At 42.1% G+C, this 24429-nt stretch overlaps 1 protein-coding gene across 8 annotated transcripts in view; it reads left to right on the top strand.

Moving 5' to 3' along the window:
- The window catches only part of SIN3A (SIN3 transcription regulator family member A), an 84551-nt gene that overhangs the window by 25839 nt on the left and 34283 nt on the right, over window positions 1–24429 (top strand). For all 8 annotated transcript variants that reach the window (XM_054450028.2, XM_063652776.1, XM_054450027.2 and 5 more), the window contains 7 exons: window positions 7120–7296; window positions 15666–15772; window positions 16932–17214; window positions 18229–18480; window positions 19710–19862; window positions 20008–20163; window positions 22843–22932. In XM_054450028.2, the coding sequence (XP_054306003.1) occupies window positions 7120–7296; window positions 15666–15772; window positions 16932–17214; window positions 18229–18480; window positions 19710–19862; window positions 20008–20163; window positions 22843–22932 (1218 nt within the window). The remainder of the gene's footprint in view (window positions 1–7119; window positions 7297–15665; window positions 15773–16931; window positions 17215–18228; window positions 18481–19709; window positions 19863–20007; window positions 20164–22842; window positions 22933–24429) is intronic.

Genomic DNA, 24429 nt, shown 5'->3' with positions numbered 1-24429 from the left:
TATCATTCCCTTGACTTTATTTACTTAAAAAAAAATCTAACATAATTGTTTAGGTATTTTTGAACTTTTATATAAATGGAAACATTTTCTTCTTTGACTCACTTTGTTTTAAAAACCCCATATTTTTATAGATAGCTGTAATTCCACCATTTTCACTCTAGTGTAAATTATATGCATATACTCAATTTATTTGTCAATTCTACTGTTGGACTATTGGGCTGTTTCCAGGTTTTTGCTTTTACAAAGGTGCTGCTGTGAACATTCTGATATTGTCTTAGTGCACTCAGTGGCAGTTCATGACAAAATAAGAAGCTTGTGCCAGAATTTAAATCAACACACTTATTAAGACAGTTTTGCTGTTTATTTTTAAAAAAGACAGCTGAATTAAACATCATTGTAGTGAAATATGGCTGATTCTTGGACAGTGTGGGGGTTGAGGCACTGACTGACCCCCATGCAGTCAAAAATACATGTATAACTTTTTTCCTTTTTCTTTTTTTTTTTTTTTTTAGGAGATAATGTCTTGCTCTGTGGCCCCTGTTGGGGTCCAGTGGTGCGATCCTGACTCACTGCAGCCTCAAACTCTTGGGCTCAAGCAGTCCTCCCCTGCCCCAGCCTCCCTAGTAGCTAGGACTACAGGTGCGCACCACCATGCCTGGCTGATTTTTATGATTTTTGTAGAGATGAGGTGTTACTGCTCAGGCTGATCCTAAACTCTTGGCCCAAAACTGTCCTCCCCCCGCCAGCCTCCCAAAGAGCTGGGATTACAAGTCTGGGCCACTGCGTCTGGCCCATGTATAATTTTTGACTCCCCTAAAACTTAAATAGAAATAGCCTATTGTTGTCCAGAAGCTTTACCAATAACATAAATGGTTGATTAGCATGTATTTTGTATGTTTGTCATATACTATATTCTTAAAATAATCTAGAAGAAACAAAATACTAAGAAAATCATAAGGAAGAGAAAATATATCTACTATTTATTAAGTGGAAGTGGATCATCATAAAGGTCTTCATCCTTGTCTTCACATTGAGGAGGCCGAGGAGGAGGGAGAAAGAAGATGAAGGGTTAGTCTGGCCATCTCAGGGGTGGCAGAGGTGGGAGAAAATCCACGTATAAGTGGACTTGTGTTGTTGCTGAGTTCAGTGGCTCGCACCCATAATCCCAACACTTGGGGAAGTTAGAAGCATGAGGATTGCCTGAGCCCAGGAGTTAGAGATCAGCCTGGGCAACATAGCAAGCCCCGTCTCTCCTAAAAATAAACAAAGATTAGCAGGGCGTAATGGTGCACACTTGTGTTCCTAGCTACTTGGGAGGCTGAGGTGAGAGGATCATTTGAGCCTGGGAGGTCGAGGCTCCAGTGAATATGCTACCGCACCCAGCGTGGGTGACAGAGTGTAAACTTGTCTCAAAAATAAAGAATTAATTAATTAATTTGAAAAAATAAATAAAAAATTAGCCAGGCATAGTGGTGTGCATCTGTAGTCCTAGCTACCCGGGAGACTGAGGTGAGAGGATTGCTCAAGCCTAGGAAGTCAAGGCTGCAGTGAGCTGTGATCAAGCAACTATACTTCAGACTGGACAACAGTGCAAGACCCTGTCTCCTTAAAAAAAATAAAAACCTGTGTTATTCAAGGGTCTAACCATAGTTGGTTTACATTGTGGTGCAAACTCCTTATCCTGTTGCAAACCAGTCAGCAGGTTTGAGGACATACAAGAGTTTGTCAAGTACCTATGAAAGGGATTGCTGTGTCACAGGGTATATGCGTCTTTAGCAGGTTCCCCCAAGCATTGTATATTCCTGTTGTTCTATGTCCTGACCAACACTGATCATTCATCTGTTACTCTGTTTTGTAGAAGTGAAGAAATTTGGTTTTTGCTGTTTTTTATTACGAAAGTAATATATCACTTTGGTTTTTTCATTTTTTATTTTATTTATTTATTTATTTATTTTGAGACGGAGTTTCACTCTTATCACCCAGGCTGGAGTGCAGTGGTGCGATCTCGGCCCACTGCAACCTCTGCCTCCCAGGCTCAAGTGATTCTCCTGCCTCAGCCTCCTGAGTAGCTGGGATTGCATGCACCTGCTGCTATGCCTGGATAATTTTTGGTATTTTTAGTAGAGATGGGGTTTCTCCATGTGGGCCAGACTGGTCTCGAACTCCTGACCTCAGGTGATCCGCCCCTCTTGGCCTTCCAAAGTACCGGGATTACAGGCGTGAGCCACCATGCCTAGCCTATTTTATTTATTTATTTATTTATTTATTTATTTATTTTTGAGACAGAGGCTCTGTCTGTTGCCCAGGCTGGAGTGCAATGGTTCAGTCTTGGCTCACTGCAGCCTCTGCCTTCTAGGTTGAATCGATTCTCTTGCCTCAGCCTCTCGAGTAGCTGGGATTACGGGCGTGTACCACCACGCCCAGCTAATTTTTGTATTTTTAGTAGAGATGGGGTTTCGCTGTGCTGGCCAGGCTGGTCTTGACCTCAGGTGATCCCCGCCTGTCTCTGCCTTCCAAAGTGCTGGGATTACAGGCGTGAGCCACTGCACCCGGCCTTATTTTATTTTTTTGAGATGGTGTCTCGCTCTGTCGCCCCAGCTGGAGTACAGTGGCGTGATCTTGGCTCACTGCAACCTCTGGCTCCCAGGTTCAAGTGATTCTCGTGCCCCAGCCTCTTGAGTAGCTGGGATTATAGGCGTAAGCCACCATGCCCGGCTAATTTTTGTATTTTTAGTAGAGACAGGGTTTTGCCATGTTGGGCAGGCTGGTCTTAAACTCCTGGTTTCAAGTGATCTGCTCGCCTTGACCTCCCAAAGTGCTGGGATTACAGGCGTGAGCCTCTGCGCCCTGCCATATTTGATTTTTTTTTAAAAAAAGGATATAAAATGACTTTTTTTCTGTCACCCCTCAGATTTTCTCCCACTGGTGAATTTCTTGGGTATCCAGTTTTATATGCATACACAAGCTTATCTATATCAACCTATCTAGCTATCTAAATTTACTTTTTTTTTTTGAGACAGAGTCACACTCTCGCCCAGGCTGGAATGCTGTGGCATGATCTCAGCTCACTGCACCCTTCACCTCCTGGGCTCAAGCAATCCTCGCACCTCAGTCTCCCAAGTAGTTGGGACTACAGGTGCATGCCACCACACCTGGCTAATTTTTGTATTTTTTCTATAGAGACAGAGTTTCACCATGTTGCCCAGGCTGGTCTTGAACTCCTGGACTCAAGTGATCTGCCCGCCTCTGCCTCCCAAAGTGCTGGGATTACAGGCATGAGCCACCTTGCCCGGCCTTTCCGTTTTTCTTTTTGTACAGTTTGGATCATACATTACGTACTGTTGTGCTGTTTGCTCTTTTCATTTAATATATAGTGGATATCTTTCTACTTTAGCATATAACTGATCTGGAGAGGCCTTCAACCTCATTTGTTAGTGACCTTAAAAATGTACGGCTGGTACTGGGAATATAAACTGAGGTAATCTTTTTTGAGAGCAATTTGGCAGTTTGTGTCAGATTCTTTTGTTAGTTTTTGACCTGGCAATTCCATTTCTAGAAATTCAGTATAAAAATATAAAGAAGAGGAAATGCAGCTGAAGTAGGAAATGGTGATTCCTTAGGTGTCACTCTTCCGCAGGAGTCCCCTTGAAGCTGTCTAATCCCTTCCTGTGGGGCTGAGGCAGCAGTCAGAAGACTGCCAACAGATGGCATCTTTTAGGACTTGGAAGAAAAAAAAGTATCTAAAAAAAGTTAGATACTTTCATTATCTAAACAGGTTAATGACTGTTTTCTACATTTGGGATAGTTACATTTCTTCCAAATGGAAACTATAATGTGTTTGTATAAGTCAGTCTAGTGAAAGCCTGTAAACCCTGTAAAAAACATGCATGTTGGAATACAGAAGCTCAGAATACTAGCCCATCTTTGAGGTACATTAGAGCTTTTAGAATTGTCTAAATAGTTTCTTTTTACTCTTAATATGCCTTGTTTTGTTTCTGTGGATTTATGCATAGTTGCTTGGTTTCTCCCTCTCCCTCATTTCTTCATCTCCCTCCAGGATAATTTTTATAAACGTGAGGATTTGAAAAAAAGTTTTATTCTCTCTTAAATTGTGGTATAAAACTTAACATTGTTTAGAGAAAGAAAGTTTCATGTTATTTAGTCTCCTTATTTTGGGGATGGAGCATTCGGGCATTTGGACAGATTGTTGTCTTCTGTGGTGATCAACAATTCTGAAAAAGGAAAAAAGTTCTGAAAAAATTTTTATAGCATTTCTTGCAATAGATATAGAAGGAAAGTGGTTTTGGCTTTTATTTCCTCAAACTTAGAAGAGGACAAGAGAAAGATTGAGATAAAAGAATAGAAAAGACATTTGTTTGAGGCCGAACCATCAAGAATTTGGGGAAAAAAATTTATTTTACATTAGATACAATGCTCGTAACAAATCAAGATAAGCAAAATAAGCCAAGTAGGCCAGGCGCGGTGGCTCACACCTGTAATCCCAGCACTTTGGGAGCCCAAGACGGGTGGATCATTGGAGGTCAGGAGTTCGACACCAGTCTAACCAGCATGGTGAAACCCTGTCTGTACTAAAAATACAAAAATTAGCTGGGCATGGTGGCAGGCACCTGTAATCCCAGCTACTCAGGAGGCTAAGGCAGGAGAATCGCTTGAACGTGGGAGGCAGAGGTTGCAGTGAGCCGAAATTGTGCTACCGCACTCCAGCCTGGGCGATAGAGTGAGACTGTTTCAAAAACAAAAAGCAACAAAGAAAGAGCCATCTTTAATTCTGTAACCACAAGATTAAATGCCAACATTTTGCTATATATTAGTTGTCTAAGGTTTGAAATCTTTTTATCATACTGCTTTGTAATGTGTTTTTATTATTTTTTTGAGACAGGGTCTTTCTCTGTCACCCAGTGTAATGTGCTTTAAAAAACTATTTAAAAGTTTATATACAGTACATGAATACATTCAACTTGTGGATTATGAACTTTTTTTTCAGATTCAAATATATCCATATATATCATTATTGAAAGTGTGGCTTAAAAATGGCTAATCTGTATCCTTTGTTACTAGTTTGTAATGGCATAAGTATAGAAATTGAGAGTGTTTAGAAACTATTAGAGCAATTGGACATGATCATTTTTTATTTGTAAAATCCAGTAATGAAAGTTACAGGCTGGGCACAGTGGCTTATGTCTATAACCCCAGCACTTTGGGAGGCCAAGGCAGGCAGACTTCATACCCAAGAGTTCAAGACCAGCCTGGGCAACATGGTGAAATCCTGTTTCTACAAAAAGTACAACAATTAACCAGGCATGGTAGTACATGCCTGTAGTCCCAGTTACTCGGGAAGCTGGGGTGGGAGGATCATCTGAGCCTGGGGAGGTCAAGGCTGCAGTGAGCCATGATTGTACCACTGCACTCTAGCCTGGGTGAGAGAGCAGGACCCTGTCTCAATAAAAAGGTAAGAAAAAAAAATTACAGGTTTATGTATTTTTGTTTTGTTTTTTGAGATGAAGTTTCACTCTTGTTGCCTAGGCTGGAGTGCAATGGCGTGATCTCAGCTCACCGCAACCTCCGCCTCCCTGGTTCAAGCGATTCTCCTGCCTCAGCCTCCCGAATAGCTGGGATTACAGGCATGCACCACCACGCCTGTCTAATTTTGTATTTTCAGTAGAGAAGGGGTTTCTCCATGTTGCTCAGGCTGGTGTTGAGAACTCCCAGCCTCAGGTGATCGCCCACCTCGGCCTCCCAAAGTGCTGGGATTACAGGCGTGAGCCACCACGCCTGGCGGGTTTGTGTATTTTTTATTTCACTTTCATAGTAATTTATTTTTATTGGATTTTTATAAAAGTTGTGGTCCCTGATGGATTGGAATTTAAAAAAAAATTTAACCTTTACCACAGATAGTTTGAGATGAACTATATAATTTTTTTTCTTCTTTTTGGAGACAGAGTCTTGCTCTGTTTTCTAGGCTGGAATGCAGTGGCATGATCTCAGCTCACTGCAACCTCCACCTCCCAGGTTCAAGTGATTACCGTGCCTCAGCCTCTCAGTAGCTGGGATTACAGATGCGTGTTACCACGTCCAGCTAATTTTTTTTGGTATTTTTAGTAGAGACAGGGTCTTACCATGTTGGCCAGGCTGGTCTCGAGCTCCTGAACTCAAGTGATCCGTTTGCCTGGGCCTCCCAAAGTGCTGGTTACAGGTGTGAGACACTGTTCCCAGCTAAACTATATATATATATTTTGTTTGTTTTTGAGATGGAGTCTCGCTCTGTCGTCCAGGCTGGATTGCAGTGGCACGATCTTGGCTCACTGCAAGCTCCGCCTCGTGGGTTCACGCTGTTCTCCTGCCTCAGCCTCCCGAGTAGCTGGGACTGTGGGCGCCGGCCAACACGCCCAGTTAATTTTTTGTATTTTCAGTAGAGACGGGGTTTCACCGTGCTAGCCAGGATGGTCTCGATCTCTTGACCTTGTGATCCGCCTGCATTGGCCTCTCAAAGTGCTGGGATTACAGGCGTGAGCCACCGTGTCCGGCTATATAATTTTTAATAGCTACAAATAATTTTGTTATAACTTTGGTGGGCTGTAATTTATTTAACCAGTTCCTTTTGTGGAAAATTTGGGTTTCTTTCTTTTTCTTTTCTTTCTTTTTTTTTTTTAGAGACGGTCTCACTCTGTCACCTGGGCTAGAGAGCAGTGGTGTGATCACAGCTCACTGCAGCCTTGAACTCCTGGACTCAAGCAATCCTTCTCCTTTAGCTTCTGGAGTAGGTGGGACCACAGGTGCATGTTGCCACGCCTGGCCAAGTTTTTATTTTTTGTGGAGATGGGTGTCACTATGTCGCCCAGGCTTTCTTTTCTCTTTTTAGAGACGTGGTCTCACTCTGTGGCCCAAGCTGGAGTGCAATGGCATGATCATAGCTCACTGCAGCCTTGAACTCCTGAGTTCAGGTGATCTTCCCATGTAGGTGAGATAGGTGTGAGCCATCATGCCCAGCAGAAATTTGGGTTTCCAGTTAATTATCTTTGTGCATTTGTGTTATTTAGACTTATTTGGGGAAGAATGTACAAGCCTTGAAGTTTCCTATCTGTATTTTGTTCACCCCAGGTTTCAGCCATGCCACAGAGCTCCGGCAGTCATGGGCCCGCCATAGCAGCAGTTCATAGCAGCCATCATCACCCAACAGCAGTGCAGCCCCACGGAGGCCAGGTGGTCCAGAGTCATGCTCATCCAGCCCCACCAGTTGCACCAGTGCAGGGACAGCAGCAATTTCAGAGGCTGAAGGTGGTATTCAGCTCTTTTTCTTGGGTTGAAAAATTTATCTTTAGCAGGAAATACTGGTTGCAGCTTGTTGGTTGTGGTGGTACAACTTCTAACCTGAGATACTAGCTGTCGAATCACAAGTTTTACTGTTTTTGTTTTGTGAAATTTGCTTATGTTTCCTATCTTGGCATCAGTGCCTGATCCAGAGAAGAATATACTCAAATGTTTGTGGACTGTATGAATGCATGTCACTCAAAATGTTATCAGGATTGTGGGGCCATTTTAATACAAAATAAACCTTAAAATTCATTTTTTGGCTGCTTCCTTTTTAACTCTCTATTGAGCACATATATGATTGGCTACAGGTTTGTACAGTAAATTGGCCCAGTAATATGTCTTACAGTTCAATCTTTTTAAATTCTTAAAATTTTATTTTTAGTTTTTAGTTTCAGAGATGGGGGTCTCTCACTATGTTGCCCAGGCTGGCCTCAAACTACTGGCCTCAAGGGATTCTCCCACCTTGGCCTTCGAAAGTGTTGGGATTACAGGTGCAAGCCACTATGCCCAGCTCATGCCTGTAATGTTCTTATTACCTATATCTTTTTATTCCTGTTTATGAATAGCTGAATTGACTCACATCATCAAGTCCATTTTTAGTAAAACACATGCTCATTTTTGGGGGGAATCTTTATAAAGTTTAGGGAAAACTATAACTGAATGAATTATCAGTGTTTTCATATTTTCTGCTGAGTATATGTGGTAGGTTTTCAGTGCTTTGAAATTCATGAGGTATCCCTGGAGAAGTGAAGCTTGTGTTCCCAGCTAACCTTGTATCTCTGACCACTTGAATGTTACTTTTCAAAATATGTGATTGTTGCAGCAAGTGTTCAGGTTTCAATTTTTCTAATTTTACGTTTATATAAAATTAAGTTCAGGAAATAATAAATGGAGGAACTCTGAAGAGATGTTAAATCTTCATTTGGTTATAGCAACCTACTTATGTTGCTTGCAGGCAGGAATGAGAAATAAACCCTCTAAGGACACATCCATATGCAGCAAATAGTTGTTTCTTCTGTTTTCCCTGATACTTACTTTAGTTCTTCTTGGTCCCTGCCCTCGTTGGTGTGGATTCTTGGGAACTTGTTTAATATTGGCCTAAGAGTATTAAATGCTACATAAATATTATAAAGTACAGCAAAGCCATGTGATTTTAGAGTAATTTTGTAAAATTTACTCTCTATATTGGCTTACATGATATTGACTAATGCATAGCCTTTTAAAGAGAGCGCAGATTTTTTAGGCCTGAAGCTTCACTCTGGATTCTGTCTTTGGGAAGATGTGTATAAGGAATATTGATGTTTCCTTTAAAACATTTTCAGTCTCTTGTAGAGTGATGGCTGTGTACCAAAATGTATTATTGCTGCGGGCTTAGCACTTTACTAAGTCCTGAAAATATATTTTTTTAAACTTGGTTGTGCGTGATGTAATTCTGTATTAACACTATATATTTAGTAGTTATACTTTAGTGTTGCAAAATAGCTTATAAACTTGCTTATTAAACTAACAAAAACATATGTATTTCTATAGCCTTTTTCGATCAACCCTGTCAAAGCACAACACCAGTTTTTACCCACCTTCCTCACAGGACTCTTTAGTATCAGTATATGGATTATGTTTTGTTTGCTTTACGGAAACTGGCAAGGAAACAAGGAAAGGTTTTGGATTTGGGGTTATAGAGTGAGTCATGGATAGAGTTAGGATTTCTTGCTGTGTTCTTTTAGTCACAAGCTCTTGACTATATTCCTACATAAAATAACTTGTTGAATTTCCTTTCTAATGAGGAGAGGTAAAATGCTTCTTGTACCTCCATGTAATTTAACTCAGTATTCCCACATTGCCTGTCATTTTTGGATCAGTCTTAAAATGCGTTACAAGCATTTGAATCAACTTCAATAAATCATTTATATTCTACAATAATGTAGGCTGGGCATGGTGGCTTACACCTGTAATCCCAGCACTTTGGGAGGCCAAGGTGGATGGATCACCTGAGGTCAGGAGTTCAAGACCAGCCTGACCAATGTGATGAAACCACGCCTCTATTAAAAATACAAAATGAGCCAGGCGTGGTGGCGCATGCCTGTAATAATCCCAGCTACTCAGGAGGCTGAGGCAGGAGAATTGTTTGAACCCAGGAGGCAGAGATTGCAGTGAACCAAGATCATACCACTGCACTCGAGTCTGGGCAACAAGAGTGAAACTCCATCTCAGAAAAAACAAACAAAAATAAGAAACGTTCAGTGAGAATGCTTATACATTATTTCAAGCCTCAACATTGTCTATTTTTTTTTTTTTTTTTTTTTGTCTTTGGTAGATTGGTGGTGACAAGAAGGGATTTGAATGATTTGAGGCATGTTTGGTGTTATTTAGTTACTGAATGTCAGCAGCAGTGATACATATTTAGCATATTTAGCAGGTTATCTTTACAGTTGCTTGTACATATTTAGCAGGTTATCTTTACAGTTGCTTGTGTTTTTCTCTCCAACAAGATTGTAGACTTCAGGAGATTCAGGGCCTTAGTAGTAAATCCCTGTTGAAGTGAGCTAAGAAACTTTATCAGCAGAGTCTAAGGGTCTCCCCAAGTGCTTCCTTAAATCTGTAGCTTCTAAATGACTACATCCAAGTTTTTTTTTTTAAGTTGTGCTTTCTAGAACTGTATACATGTATTTATAAAGAGCTTATATAAGAGTTGGACTATGCTTTAGGTGATGAGAGAATTTCCTCACTATTTTTACATGTAGGTGTCTTATTTATTACGTGAGTGTCATGCAGAGTTTTTAAAGCATAGGATTATTCTATAACTTTTATTTTACTTTTTTTTTTTTTTTTTTTTGAGACAGAGTCTCACTCTGCTGCCCAGGCTGTAGTGCAGTGGCGCCATCTCAACTCACTGTACCCTCCCCCGCCTGGGTTCAAGTGATTCTTATGCCTCAGTCTCCCAAATAGCTGGGATTACAGGCATGCATCACCAAGCCTAATTTTTGTATCTTTTTTTTTTTTTTTTAACTAGGATGGGGTTTTGCCATGTTAGCCAGGCTGCTCTCAAACTCCTGGCCTCAAGGGATCCACCCTCCTTGGCCTCCCAGAGTACTAGGATTACAGGCATGAGCCACCACACCCGGCCTATAACTAATTTTTAAACAGTGGTTTGCTGTGATTTTCAGTAGCTTTTTGTTTCAGACATACACATATCACACATAATTGCTTTCTTTTGGGTTTCTGTACTTTTTCCATCTCTGCAGTAGTTACCTTATACCATACCATGTCTTATTGATAACTGTTCTTTTGTTGTGTAATGATGCATGCTATTCTTAAATATCTTCCAAAGTCTTGGTTCCTTTTGCAAACTTAATACATTTTGTGTTCACTTAAGTTGGTCATTAATGAAACATTTTAGTATGGAAAGTTCAGAATATGAATTAAAATAGTCCATTGAATTTCAACAGAAATTGTCATGATATTTGTATAGAAAAACTAACCATCAAACAAGTGAGTATTGACCAACTATACAATCTGATTTCTAGCAACTCTGAAACACTAATCATGGCCATAATGGAAGTCTGAAGAACTCTTAAAGAGCCATTTGTCTCGGGGCTGGGTGCAGTGGCTCACGCCTGTAATCCTAGCACTTTAAGAGGCCGAGGCGGGCAGATCATGAGGTCAGGAGATCGAGACCATCCTGGCTAACACGGTGAAATCCCGTCTCTACTAAAAATGGAAAGAAAAATTAGCTGGGCCTGGTGGTGGGCGCCTGTAGTCCCAGCTACTTGGGAGGCTGAGGCAGGAGAATGGCGTGAACCCGGGAGGCAGAGTTTGCAGTGAGCCGAGAAAGCGCCACTGCACTCCAGCCTGGGCGATAGAGCGAGATTCCGTCTCAAAAAAAAAAAACAACAGCCATTTGTCTCAATCCATTAGTGCTGCTATAACAAAATACCTGAGACTGTATAATCTAAATAATAGAAGTTTATTTCTCACAGTTCTGGAGAAGTTCTGGGGGCTGGGATATCTAAAATCAAGGTGCTGGCCGGGTGCGGTGGCTCACGCCTATAATCCCAGCACTTTGGGAGGCTGAGGCGGGCAGATCATTTGAAGTCAGGAGTTCAAGACCAGCCTGGCCAACATGATAAAACTACCGAAGATACAAAAAAATGAGCCAGGCGTGGTGGCATGCACCTGTAATCCCAGTTACTCTGGAGGCTGAGGCACGAGAATCGCTTGAACTCAGGAGGTGGAAGTTGCAGTGAGCCGAATTTGTGCCACTGCACTCCAGCCTGGGTGACAGAGTGAGACCGTGTCTCAAAATAAATAGGGCAGGCACAGTGGCTTACGCCTGTAATCCCAGCACATTGGGAGGCCGAGGCGGGCGGATCACGAGATCAGGAGATTGAGACCAGCCTGGCCAACATGGTGAAACCCCATCTCTAGTAAAAATACAAAAATTAGCCGGGCGTGGTGGCAGGCGCCTATAATCCCAGCTACTCGAGAGGCTGAGGTAGGAGAATCGCTTGAACCCGGGAGGCGGAGGTTGCATTGAGCTGAGATCGCGCCTTTGCACTCCAGCCTGGGAGACAAGAGCAAGACTTCATCTCAAAAAATAATAATAATAATAAAATAAATAATAAAATAAAATAAAATCCAGGTGCCAGTTGGTTTGGTGTCTGGTGAGGGCCTGAACTCTGTTTTTCGAGATGGTCCCTGAATGTATGTTCTCACACTGTGGAAGGGAGAAGGGCCGAAGGGACTAACATTGGTTCACTCCAGCCCTTTTATAAGGTCCCTAATCCCATTCATGAGGGCTCCACAATCACTTTCTGAAGGCCTCACTTCTTAATATCATCATATCGGTGATTAAGTTTTGATGTAAGAATTTTGCGGGACACATTTCAGACCACAGCACCAGTTACTTGATTGACTTGAATGTAAATGTTCCATTTTGCAACAGATCAAAAGACTGTCTATGCCTGGCCAGGTGTGGTGGCTCACGCCTGTAATCCCAGCACATTGGGAGGCTGAGGCAGGCAGATCAGTTGAGGTCAGGAGTTCAAGACCAGCCTGGCCAACATGGTGAAATCCCATCTCTACTAAAAATACAAAAAAATTAGTTGGATGTGGTGACATGCGCCTGGAATCCTAGCTACTCAGGAGGCTGAGACAGGAGATATCACTTGAACCCAGGAGGCGAAAGTTGCAGTGACCCGAGATTGCGCCATTGCACTCCAGCCTGGGAGACAAAACGAGACTCCCATCTCAAAAAAAAAAAGAAAAAGATGGGCTTAAATCACATCAATTGTTTATTTCTGAAATTTCTTAAACCTGATATTTTGTATAATTTTAAATATTTAGGCTTCAATTAAACCACCAAAATAAAACTTAACATATCTCAGAGTAAATAGGAAGCACCTAGTGGGGATTTCTTTTGGGTGTCTCTGTCCTAAATCAGACTCATAGCTTAGCCTTTCCAACCTGTTATTCTTTGTGATAGGTCACTTTTTTTTCTCCCCAAGCCAAACTGTATCCAGCTTTAAAGATACTTTCCATAAACAGTCATGGTATTTCAGGCAGAACATGGACAATCCTTAACAATGAGCTACCAAAAAAAACAAAAAGCCACTATAAAACCCGGTGAAGTCTCATTTGATGCTCTGAACAGGGAAAGTTTAGAGTGAAGGTTGACACTTCACATTTAGCATGTTGTTTAACAACTTTTCACAAGCCGACCCTGACTTTCAGGAAGTGAAATGAAAATGGCAGGACTTATCTGAAGATCCACAGTCTAGAAAAGGAACCACTGCTCTTTTGAGGGCTGCCATTTCAGTGGCATCACTGGAAAGTTTGACTGCCTGACACACTGGTAACCAATTATTGGGGGTTAGGTTCCAACAGGTGTCTGGGTAAAAGGGAGTTAGGTCTGTGAAGGTGGGAAGGGAGAACAGGATGTAAAAATGAATTTGTTTTTCCATCCCACAAGGTGTTTGTGCCAAGGTGGCCATGTGTGTCAAAAGTCAGGGAATCTAGGCCGGGTGTGGTGGCTCACGCCTGTAATCCCAGGACTTTGGGAGGCTGAGGCTGGCAGATCACTTGTGGTCAGGAGTTTGAGACCAGCCTGGCCAATGTGGTGAAATCCCATCTGTACTAAAAATACAAAAATTAGCCGGGCATGGTGGTGGGTGCCTGTAACCCCAGCTACTCAGGAGGCCGAGGCAAGAGAATCACTTGAACCCGGGAGGCAGAGGTTACAGTGAGCTGAGATCGCACCACTGCACTCCAGCCTGGGCAACAATAGCAAAACTCTGTCTCTAAATAAGTAAATAAATAAAGTCAGGGAATTTCTTCTGTAAGCCAAGAGGAAGTCTCTCAAAACTAGAAGAGAAAGGTGTTTTCCCCCCGTCAGTCCAGCTTCAAAGACGTTCTATTAGTGACCTGTGATCCTTCCCACCAAAACAACAATGAAGTGTTCTGTGTGCTATAACAACATTGCTTTAGAAAAAGCAAAACAAAATTCTGCATTTTGATAAAGCTTGATTTAAACAATGGTATTTCAAAATTTACAAACTTTATAACTTTATAGTTCAAACTTTACAGTCACCAGAAGTACACAGTTACCAAAAATGCACATGTTTCACTTGGCATCTCCAGCACCTTCAGCTTTCTGTGCCTGGTCTGTTTTGGCATCTCCATTTCCTGCAAGGTTATTCCCTTCCCTGCCAGTGTCAGCATTTTCCTTTTTCCCTTTGGGTACCTCCTCTCTCTCCTTTGCAGGGGCCTTTTTTTTTTTTTTTTTCTGAGACTGAGTTTCACTCTTATTGCCCAGGCTGGTGTGCAATGGCATGATCTCGACTCACCGCAACCTCCACCTCCTGGGTTCAAGTGATTCCCCTGCCTCAGCCTCCCGAGTAGCTGGCATTACAGACATGCGCCACCACGCCTGGCTAATTTTTGTATTTTTGGTAGAGATGGGTTTCTCCGTGTTGGTCAGGCTGGTCTGGAACTCCTGACCTCAGATGATCCTCCCACCTCTGCCTCTGAAAGTGCTGGGGGATTACAGGTGTCAGCCACCGCACCCGGCCTGCAGCCTTTTTAGGGTTGGGCTCTGGCTTTGGAGGAGCAGGTTTAGCATACAACCTTGCGGATCTTCTCTGGGTTGTTCTTCACCTTGGCTCTATCTCCTTTAGCATCCCCTTCAGGCTTTCTCTTGGGTGTGGTGGTGATGTGGAAGGATGTAAGCGCTGGGTGTGGGATGCAGTGGCATGCGGGCTTTGATCGGTCCGAGAGTCACTCTCACCTCTTCTTCCTCACAGTGCTCCGTGGCGGATCACTTTTGAATGCTGGCTCTCCCTTAGCTCCTCTATTCAGTCAGTTTCCCAATCCTGTCACTTCTACTACCCAAAAAGCTTTTTTATCTATGCAGTTCTCTCTGTTGTTCTGGGCCAGTACTATAATTCAAGCCACTGTTTTCACATGAGTTGTCCAGTTATTCCTGTAGCATACCTGGTCTTCCTACCTCCTTTCAATCTTTTCTGCTCTTGTGCCAATTTTTTTCTCAACACTGCAGTCAAGTTGCGTACACGAAAATGCAGATGATAAAAATCTAAATTGCTTTTTCACAAGATTTACAAATCCTTTCAGAATCTAGATCCTATTTTTTTTTCTGTCTCATCTTGTTAATTTTCCTTCCAGTGCTCCTCTTCACTACAGATCCTCCAGCCAAACTAAACTGTTTTCAGATTTCTAAATATCCCATATCGTATCCTGTCTAGGATTTTACCCATGCTGCCACTTTTGATTTTCTTCACTGGTCTTCACTTTTGCTAGCTTATAGTCATCTTTAGGTCTCAGTTTATACATTACCTCCTAGGGAAGCCTCACTTTTTTTGGTGGGGAAGACATGTCCTTCCCATGTCATCTCCAGGCATTGAGTGATTACTGGGTTACCCACTGTGTTATGATTCCTGACTACATAGAAACAAACGTCTATAGACGAGGGGCTACAAATTATTTGTCATTGAATCCTTGGTACTCACAATGGCCCTGGCATGTTGCAGTTTAGTAGATACTTGTGAAATGAATTAATAAATGACATATCATTGTAATTATTCTTCACTGATCATTCTGTTCAAAATTTTCCAAGGCAAGGCTACAGATTTCATGAGTTGATTATTATTTTAAGCTTGAGTTTATTATTGGTATCCATACTAACTTTAAAGTATATATTTAATATATTTTATTCCATTTACTGCATTAAGCATACTTAGGCATAAATAATTTGTTTTTGTTTTTTTTGTAATTGTGGGCGTACTTTCTTTTTATAACCTTGATATTTATCCCTGCCTCAGGTGGAGGATGCGCTATCTTATCTTGACCAGGTGAAGCTGCAATTTGGTAGTCAGCCTCAGGTCTACAATGATTTCCTTGACATCATGAAGGAATTTAAATCTCAGAGGTAAAAGATGTGTGATTGTACTCAAGCTTTGTATCTGGCATATTGATTTTGGAAGGAAGAGGATATAGTTTATTTACTGGAAGATAAAGGATGCTCCTTTTTGCGGCTGAATTTTCAAAATCATGCCTTTATTTTATGCATTCCTTTATTGATGGAAATTATGGCCACTAGACTTTTTTATCCCTATTAGTAAATTTTTCTTAACTAAATTTTTTCCAGTGCTTTGTCTCAATCAGGGAAGTAGCACTGGTAGTGATTTAGGCTACTTGGTTTCTGAATTGGTTTAGATACCCTTATATTCTGGCATGGTTCACTGTTGTAAGAGTGTAACTCATCTGAACAATGTAGATGTGTGCTGAAATGATGTATACTGGTATATCAAAGAGTGAATCTTGTTTGGGATATGTAGCTTTATATATATTGTCTGAGTATCTGCTTGGTAGGATTATTACAGTGAACATATATTCTGTTAAAAATTTTGACCATTCCAAAAATTAGCCGGGCATGGTGGCGGGTGCCTGTAATCCCAGCTACTTGGGAGGCTGAGGCAGGAGAATTGCTTGAACCCAGGAGGCGGAGGCTGCAGTGTGCCGAGATTGTGCTACTGCCCTCCAGCCTGGGCGACAGAATGAGACTCTGTCTCAAAAAAAAAAAAAATTGTGGCCAAGTATCTTTGAGTCTAAAACTAAACGGCTTTGGAATTTCAGAGTTCGTGTGTTAATTTTAAAATGCGTAGATGATCTGTTTTCCTGTTTAGAGAAAACCTAGTAGAAAGTGAAATTTTGGCTGAGTGAGGTGGCTCATACCTGTAATCCCAGCACTTTGGGAGGCCAAGGTGGGTGGATCACCTGAGGTCAGGAGTTCGAGACCAGCCTGGCCAACATGGTGAAACCCCACCTCTCCTAAAAATACAAAAATTAGCCGGGTGTGGTGGCGCATGCCTGTAATCCCAGCTACTTGGGAGGCTGAGGCAGGAGAATCACTTGAACTCAGAAGGTGGAGGTTGCAGTGAGCCAAGATCCCGAGATTGCACCATTGCACTCCAGCCTGGGCAACAGAGTGAGACTCTGTCTCAAAAGAAAAAAAAACATGAAATTTTTTCTTAACAGGGTGTTTATCAAGCTTATAGTTCATCACTTTTCTTTTTGTTTTTTATCAGCATCGACACCCCAGGAGTGATTAGTCGTGTGTCCCAGCTATTCAAAGGCCACCCCGATCTGATAATGGGATTCAACACCTTCTTGCCCCCTGGCTACAAAATTGAGGTGCAAACCAATGACATGGTGAATGTGACAACTCCTGGCCAGGTTCATCAGATTCCCACCCATGGCATCCAGCCACAGCCTCAACCACCACCCCAACATCCTTCCCAGCCTTCAGCCCAGTCAGCCCCAGCTCCTGCCCAGCCAGCTCCTCAGCCCCCACCTGCCAAAGTCAGCAAGGTGAGCACTTGGAAAATATTGCATCAATATGAATGCATCCCTAGAGAGCACCTTCCTTTGATGTTTCCCCTTTATATAAGACTTAGATACTGAGAAACAAAGATTTCGTTATAGAAAAATGCAGTATGAAAACTTCACTATGACATGGTTCACATTTACACACCACTTACTTAGATATCTATTTAAATCAACACAGCAACAACTTTCAAGGTCTTTCTTTTTACAGTTTCTGCTTATAAAACCATGAACATCCCAACAGGTGGTGACTTTGTGTAGTAGTAGTTGACAGCACAGCTAGAAACCATCATCTTGTCCTGGTCAAATTGTGCTGCTGCCCACATGGTTATTTTATGAAAGTTATTTCACTTACTAGATTATATCAAGCTAAGTAGAAGATCTAATGAACAGTGATAGTGATGATGATGAAGATGGGGTGTTCTTGGTCTAGAACCACACTGTCTGACACAGTAGCCACTAGCCACATAGGACTATTTAAATTAAATTCTGTTTTTCATTTGCACTAGCTTTCAAGTGCTCAGTAACCACATGTGGCTAGTGGCTGTGTATAAGACAGTGCAAATAAAGGATATTTTCATCATCTCAGTTCTACAGGACAGAGTTGACATAGAAGACTTTTTTATGTGGAGCTACTGCAACAGTTTTTGTCTTTTTGTTGACATCAAAAGGCTATGTAGAATGAGATTTTTTCTATGTGTACTTGTTGAGCTACTAAGCTAAAACATTGCATATGAAAAATTCTTCCCTGTAATTGGAGATGGCTCCAGTTTTAAGGTTTTATTTAGAAAATGTGAAGCTGAAATATTTGTATCAGCATGTTTGAACCGCCTACAACTCCCACTGCTGCCCAGTATGATTTGTGTTGGACTAAAATGGCCTGGCCTGAGTGAGTAAATAAAGGATATACGTTGACACCTTGTTTCTCTTTAGTTTGAGCTTTCCTTGTATCAACTCATCTATGCATCTGAAGAGAATAAAGATTTCTTTTCTTTTTAGCCCTCCCAACTACAAGCACATACTCCGGCCAGTCAGCAGACTCCCCCACTTCCACCGTATGCATCCCCACGTTCTCCGCCGGTCCAGCCTCACACACCAGTGACAATCTCGTTGGGAACGGCCCCATCCTTGCAGAACAATCAACCTGTGGAGTTTAATCATGCCATCAACTATGTTAATAAGATCAAGAACAGATTTCAGGGCCAACCAGACATCTACAAAGCATTCCTGGAGATTTTGCACACGTATCAGGTAAGAAGAGTGCCCATTCAGCCTGTTTTAACCAGGCTTAACCCTCTTAGGGCATCTAGTCCAATAACAAGTAACCATTATTGTGTCCATTAATTCATACTGGAAATTAACCAGTTAGAAACTATCATGCATGTTTATAAAGCCAGTTTGTTTGTTTGTTTGTTTTTTGAGATGGAGTCTTGCACTGTCACCCAGGCTGGAGTGTAGTGGCGTGATCTCAGCTCACTGCAACCTCTGCCTCCCGGGTTCAAACGATACTCCTGCCTTAGCCTCTCTAGTAGCTGGGATTACAGGCACCTGCCACCACGCCCAACTAATTTTTTGTATTGTTAGTAGAAACGGGATTTCACTATGTTGGCTAGGCTGGTCTCGAACTCCTGACCTTGTGATCCGCCCACCTCGGCCTCCCAAAGTGCTGGGATTGCAGGCGTGAGCCACCACACCCATGCTGTAAAGCCAGTTTTATTTGCCTGACTTGATTGCCCTGCAACATTCAGTCAGGATTTTTTTTTTTTTTTTTTTTTTTGAGACAGAGTTTTGCTCTTTTTGCCTAGGCTGGAGTGCAGTAGCGCAGTGTCGGCTCACTGCAGTCTTCACCTCCCGGGGTCAAGTGATTTCTTGTATTTTTAGTAGAGACGGGGTTTCAGCATGTTGGCCAGGCTGGTCTCAAACTCCTGACCTCAGGTGATCCGCCCGCCATGGCCTCCCAAACTGCTGGGATTGCAGGCATGAGCCACCGTGCTTGGCCTCAGTCAGGATTGTTAGTCACTGTCCCATGAAATGAAGCTCTGTTTTATCTGGGACAGTTAGATGGTGATTTATATAGTCTAGTTAATGTACAGTAGAAGGAGGAGAAATTTCTAAGGTTTTGTCAGTTGGTAGTGGTCCCCTGGGCATTAATATTTATTGCCCTAGGCTGGGCATGGTGTCTCACGCCTGTAATCCCAGCACTTTGGGAGGCCGAGACGAGTGCACTCCAGTCTGAGCAACAAGAGTGAAACTCCGTCTCAAAAATATTTACTACCCTAGTTTTGAAAGGAATTGTCATCCACCATCTTCCACTTTTTTTTTTTCTCAACTTGAAAGTCTATGGTCAGAACGGGTGCTAAGAACATAGACTTTCTTCTTACCTGCAGCCTAAATAGATAACACTGATTCCAGAAAGCGTGCAAAGATGAGTGACTCAGAACAGTAGCCCAAATGATCTCTTTTCATTTGCAATTCCTCAGAAAGAGCAGAGAAATGCCAAGGAAGCTGGAGGAAACTACACTCCAGCATTGACAGAGCAGGAGGTGTATGCCCAGGTTGCTCGTCTCTTTAAAAACCAGGAAGATTTGTTGTCAGAGTTTGGACAATTCCTACCAGATGCCAACAGCTCCGTGGTATGTTTTTTTTTTTATAAGAATTACACTATTTACTATTATTATCTTAGATAAGTTGGAAAACTGTGCTCAGAAGGGGACTTTTGCTAGATGATATTTATTTGCTTTGATAAGAGCATTAATCTCATTCATGTGTCTTAATCAGCTTTTAAGCAAAACAACTGCTGAGAAGGTTGATTCTGTGAGAAATGATCATGGAGGCACTGTCAAGAAGCCCCAACTGAACAACAAGCCGCAGAGGCCCAGCCAGAATGGCTGCCAGATCCGCAGACATCCTACAGGAACCACCCCTCCAGTTAAGGTGAGAATGGGCAGCAGCTGCTCATTTTGACACTCACAAGCATTTCTAATGGGGAGGTACTCTAGAGGTGGTCATGTGTTTTTTTTGTTTGTTTGAGACTGAGTCTCGCTCTGTCGCCCAAGCTGGAGTGCAGTGGCGCGATCTCGGCTCACTGCAACCTCCACCTCCCGGGTTCAAGCGATTCTCCTGTCTCGCCCTCCCGAGTAGCTGGGACTACAGGCGCATGCCACCACACCGGGCTGATTTTTTTTTTTTTTTTTTTTAAGTGGAGACGGGGTTTCACTGTGTTAGCCAGGATGGTCTCAATCTCCTGACCTCGTGATCTGCCCGCCTCAGCCTCCTAAAGTGCTGGGATTACAGGCGGGAGCCACCATGCCCAGCAGCATGTGTTCTTAAGTGTGTTAACGGTTGGGTCCTAGATATTTGGTGCAAGTTAGTATTGTGTCACAGAAACTCAGTGCAAAGTTTATCTGGCTTTGCAAAAGAGTATTAGAATAACATTGATTGCTTGGATTACTGTACTTTTTTGAGTTCTTTATTATCTCTCTCCTTTGCAATGAGCTGTCATTTCTTTAACGTTTTGGTTGCTAAGAATTTCCAATACTTAAAATTTTTTTCCGAGATGGAGTCTTGCTCTGTCGCCCAGGCTGGAGTGCAGTGGTGTGATCTCAGCTTACTACAGCCTCTGCCTCCCGGGTTCAAGCAATTATCCTGCCGCAGCCTCCTGAGTAACTGGGACTACAGGCGTGTGCCACCACGCCCAGCTAATTTTTGCATTTTTAGTAGAGGTGGGGTTTCGCCATGTTGGCCAGGCTGGTCTTGAACTCCTGACCTCAGGTGATCCACCCGCCTCGGCCTCCCAAAGTGCTGGAATTACAGGCATGAGCCACCGCGCCTGGCCCCTTCTTCTTCTTTGATGCTTAAAATCTGCCTTGTGTTAAGAAAGAACATTCTTGAGCTTGAGAATTATTTCAGAAATAAGTGGTCTCTGAGGTCCTCTTGTGAGTAGAGTGCATGTGTTTTTTGAGATCTCTTTGGTCTAGAACCCTGTCCTGCTCAAAGTTCTTTGTTGGGTTACCAGATCTTATGTGTATCATCTTAATCTCCAAGGCAGGACCTTTGGGCTATAGTAGAGGGAAGTCTTAAACTCCTATTAGTAATCCATTACACGATGTTTTTTGTTATAGTTAACACTCATGGTCTGCCTGCAGAAAACTTAGCGTGCTCCCTTCTTTGATGTAACACAGCTATGATAGGGAGAAGGCTAGTTGTATGTATTGAATGTTGAATTCTTCAGTGAATTTCAAAGCAGTATGTAATATAGAAGAGATAGATATGTCTGCAGAATTAAATAATGACAAAAGTTTGTGGAATTTCTAATAGTAAGAGGTGGCTGATGAATAGTAAGTGACTGACTACAAGGTCTGATGTACTAGGTGTTACTGACACTTTTGAAGTATCCTTTTTATTAGTGTTTGTCATGGTTTCTTCTTTTGAAATCAAGTTGAACGTAATAATGGTTTCTATTTCTTCATTTCAGTAAAGAGAATTAGTTATATGGGTAGCAAGAATCAGCTCAGTAGATACACTCCATGCTTGGATTTACGTCCTCCAACTCTTGATTACCTACAGGTGGAAAGAATATAGTGGGGGCTTAAAATTCTCCGCCTACTTTCTCCATAGGCAGTGTAAGCAGAGGCTGCAGCTCTTAGGAAAGTATACTCTGAGATAGCCAAGGTAAATGTGCTACTTCTCACAAAGTTTGTGCATTTCTTCATAGAGAGTAAGTGGTGGAGTTTAAAAGTAACTTCTTGCCTGACAGGATTATATCATGGCCTGTTGGTTCCTTTTAGAAGAACAATATTAGTCTGAGTGGATATTGCTGGCGTGCCTTTTTTTTTTTTTTTTTTTTTTTTGAGATGGAGTCTCACTCTGTTGCCCAGGCTGGAGTGCAGTGGCGTGATCTCGGCTCACTGCAACCTCCACCTCCTGGGTTCAAGTGATTCTTCTGTCCCAGCCTCCTGAGTAGCTGGGACCACAGGTGCACACCACCACGCCCAGCTAATTTTTTTGTATTTTTAGGAGAGACGGGGTTTCACCATGTTGGCCAGGATGGTCTCAATCTCTTGACCTCATGATCTGCCCACCTTGGCCTCCCAAAGTGCTGGGATTACAGGCGTGAGCCACCATGCCCAGCAAATTATGCTTTTTAAGTACATTTTTAATTGAAATATTATTCCGGGTTAAAGATTGATTTCTGTCAATTTCAGGCCATGTGAGCTCTTTTTACAAACAGCCTTTTCTCCCTCAGCTGGTAGGAGAACAAAACAGTGGCATTAGATTCTAAATGAAGTTACTTTGGTTCCCTAGAAAAAGTAAGGATATTCTAAAAGTTTGTCACAGTAATGTCATGATCATTTCTGGAGAAAACATTTTGGGGGTAGAATGATCTTTGAACCTCTGTTGTAGAAAGAAACTTAATAGGCAAACTGAAATAGAAAATTTGAGTAGAAATCTTAGAGGGTATGGAGTGAGTTGGTTAGAGTTCTCTCATTTGTTTCAAATTATTAATCAGCAGTGGTTTCATCACTCAGTGATGAAACCATTGAATACAGACAAAAATAAAATTCAGAGAAAACCACTCTTTGAATCTCACATGTTTGTATCTTTCTTTTGCAGAAGAAACCCAAACTGCTCAATCTGAAGGATTCTTCTATGGCAGATGCCAGCAAACATGGTGGTGGAACAGAATCGTTATTTTTTGATAAGGTGAGTAATGGATGAGTTAGATTTGATAGTGCCTGTTAATGCCAAAAGAAAATCATCTTATTCCCCCAGAAGGTTTCGTTTTAAAGGTGTCAGGCTAATTAGGACTTTCTGTTTTTTAACATAGTTTCCCAGTTGTGAGTCCTTTGAGTCTGCTAGTACTATTAGCATAGCTAGAAAAATGGTAGCATTGTTTGCTTTGGTTTTATGAAGCAGTTTGGGGCAGAAGACAGATTTTTAGAAAATGTATTATGTTTCTCTTGAAAGATGTTTGGAGCTCCCATTGTAGATATCCAGGTCTGTGTGGCAGGCAGTACCAGTGCCTGTACCAATTTTTGAGGATTTAAGATGACTTGTAATCTTATTGCTGTGATAGTTATTTGTAGTACACACATACATAGCATTCAGGGGAATTCCAGTTTACTTGCATGTTTTCAAAGCTACCCAGCTGATTCTAATGAGCAACCAGAGTTGAGATTATTGGCATAAATGATGTTGTGTGGTGCCTTAGTTTGGCCTAATAAACCTAAGTGTGATTTGCTCCTCGGAGTCAACTTGATGATTAGCAGGAAACTTTCATCAGGGTAGCTGGGACCTGTTGGGCTTCTCACTGGTAGGAATCAACCTGGATTGATCTGTGGTGAGTGACTCTATTTTGTGCCTCTTGGGTTTTGCAGAAGGGCAGATGATTTAACATCTCCATGATTGGTATCTCCTGATCCCTTTCTGTCTACTCTGCCTATGTGAGCTTTTTGCAGGAGAGTCCTGCAAGAGTGTTGAGTCCTTAGCTCTGATGTGAATCATTACCAAAGTCTGCCTGGGCGGTTGGTGCTTTTAGACAAGTGTAGAAGTCTAGATCACAACCAATAAATGTCAAGAAAAGGGTAGGGAAGGGAAGCTATTGTAAATTAAGTAAGAATTAAGAAATATATAAGCCAAATGTGACATGCAGACTTTAGATTCTGGATTTAAAAGCCAATTTATTTTTATTTTTATTTTTATTTTTGAGACAGAGCCTCACTCTGTTGCCCAGCTTGGAGTGCAATGGCGCAATCTTGGCTCACTGCAACCTCCGCCTCCCCGGCTCAAGCGATTCTCCAGCCGCAGTCTCCCAAACAGCTGGGACTACAGGCGCCTGCTACCGTGCCCAGCTAATTTTTTTATTTTTAGTAGAGACAGGGTTTCACCATGTTGGCCAGGCTGGTCTTAAACTCCTGGCTTCAAGTGATCCACCTCAGCCTCCCAAAATGCTGGGATTACAGGTGTGAGCCACCACACCTGGCCAATAGCCAATTTTTAAGACATTAATTAGACAATTGAACTTAGCACAGACTCAATATTAGATGCTATTAAGGAATCTTTTTTACATTTTTGGGTTTTTTTTTTAGACAGAGTCTCGCTCTTGTTGCCCAGGCTGGAGTGAAGTGGTGTGATCTTGGCTCACTGCAACCTCCACCTCCTGGGTTCAAGCGATTCTCCTGCCTCAGCCTCCCGAGTAGC

This window comes from Pongo pygmaeus, chromosome 16 (genome assembly GCF_028885625.2).
Source record: "Pongo pygmaeus isolate AG05252 chromosome 16, NHGRI_mPonPyg2-v2.0_pri, whole genome shotgun sequence".
NCBI lineage: Eukaryota > Metazoa > Chordata > Mammalia > Primates > Hominidae > Pongo > Pongo pygmaeus.
This window is presented reverse-complemented; position numbering and strand designations above follow the sequence as displayed.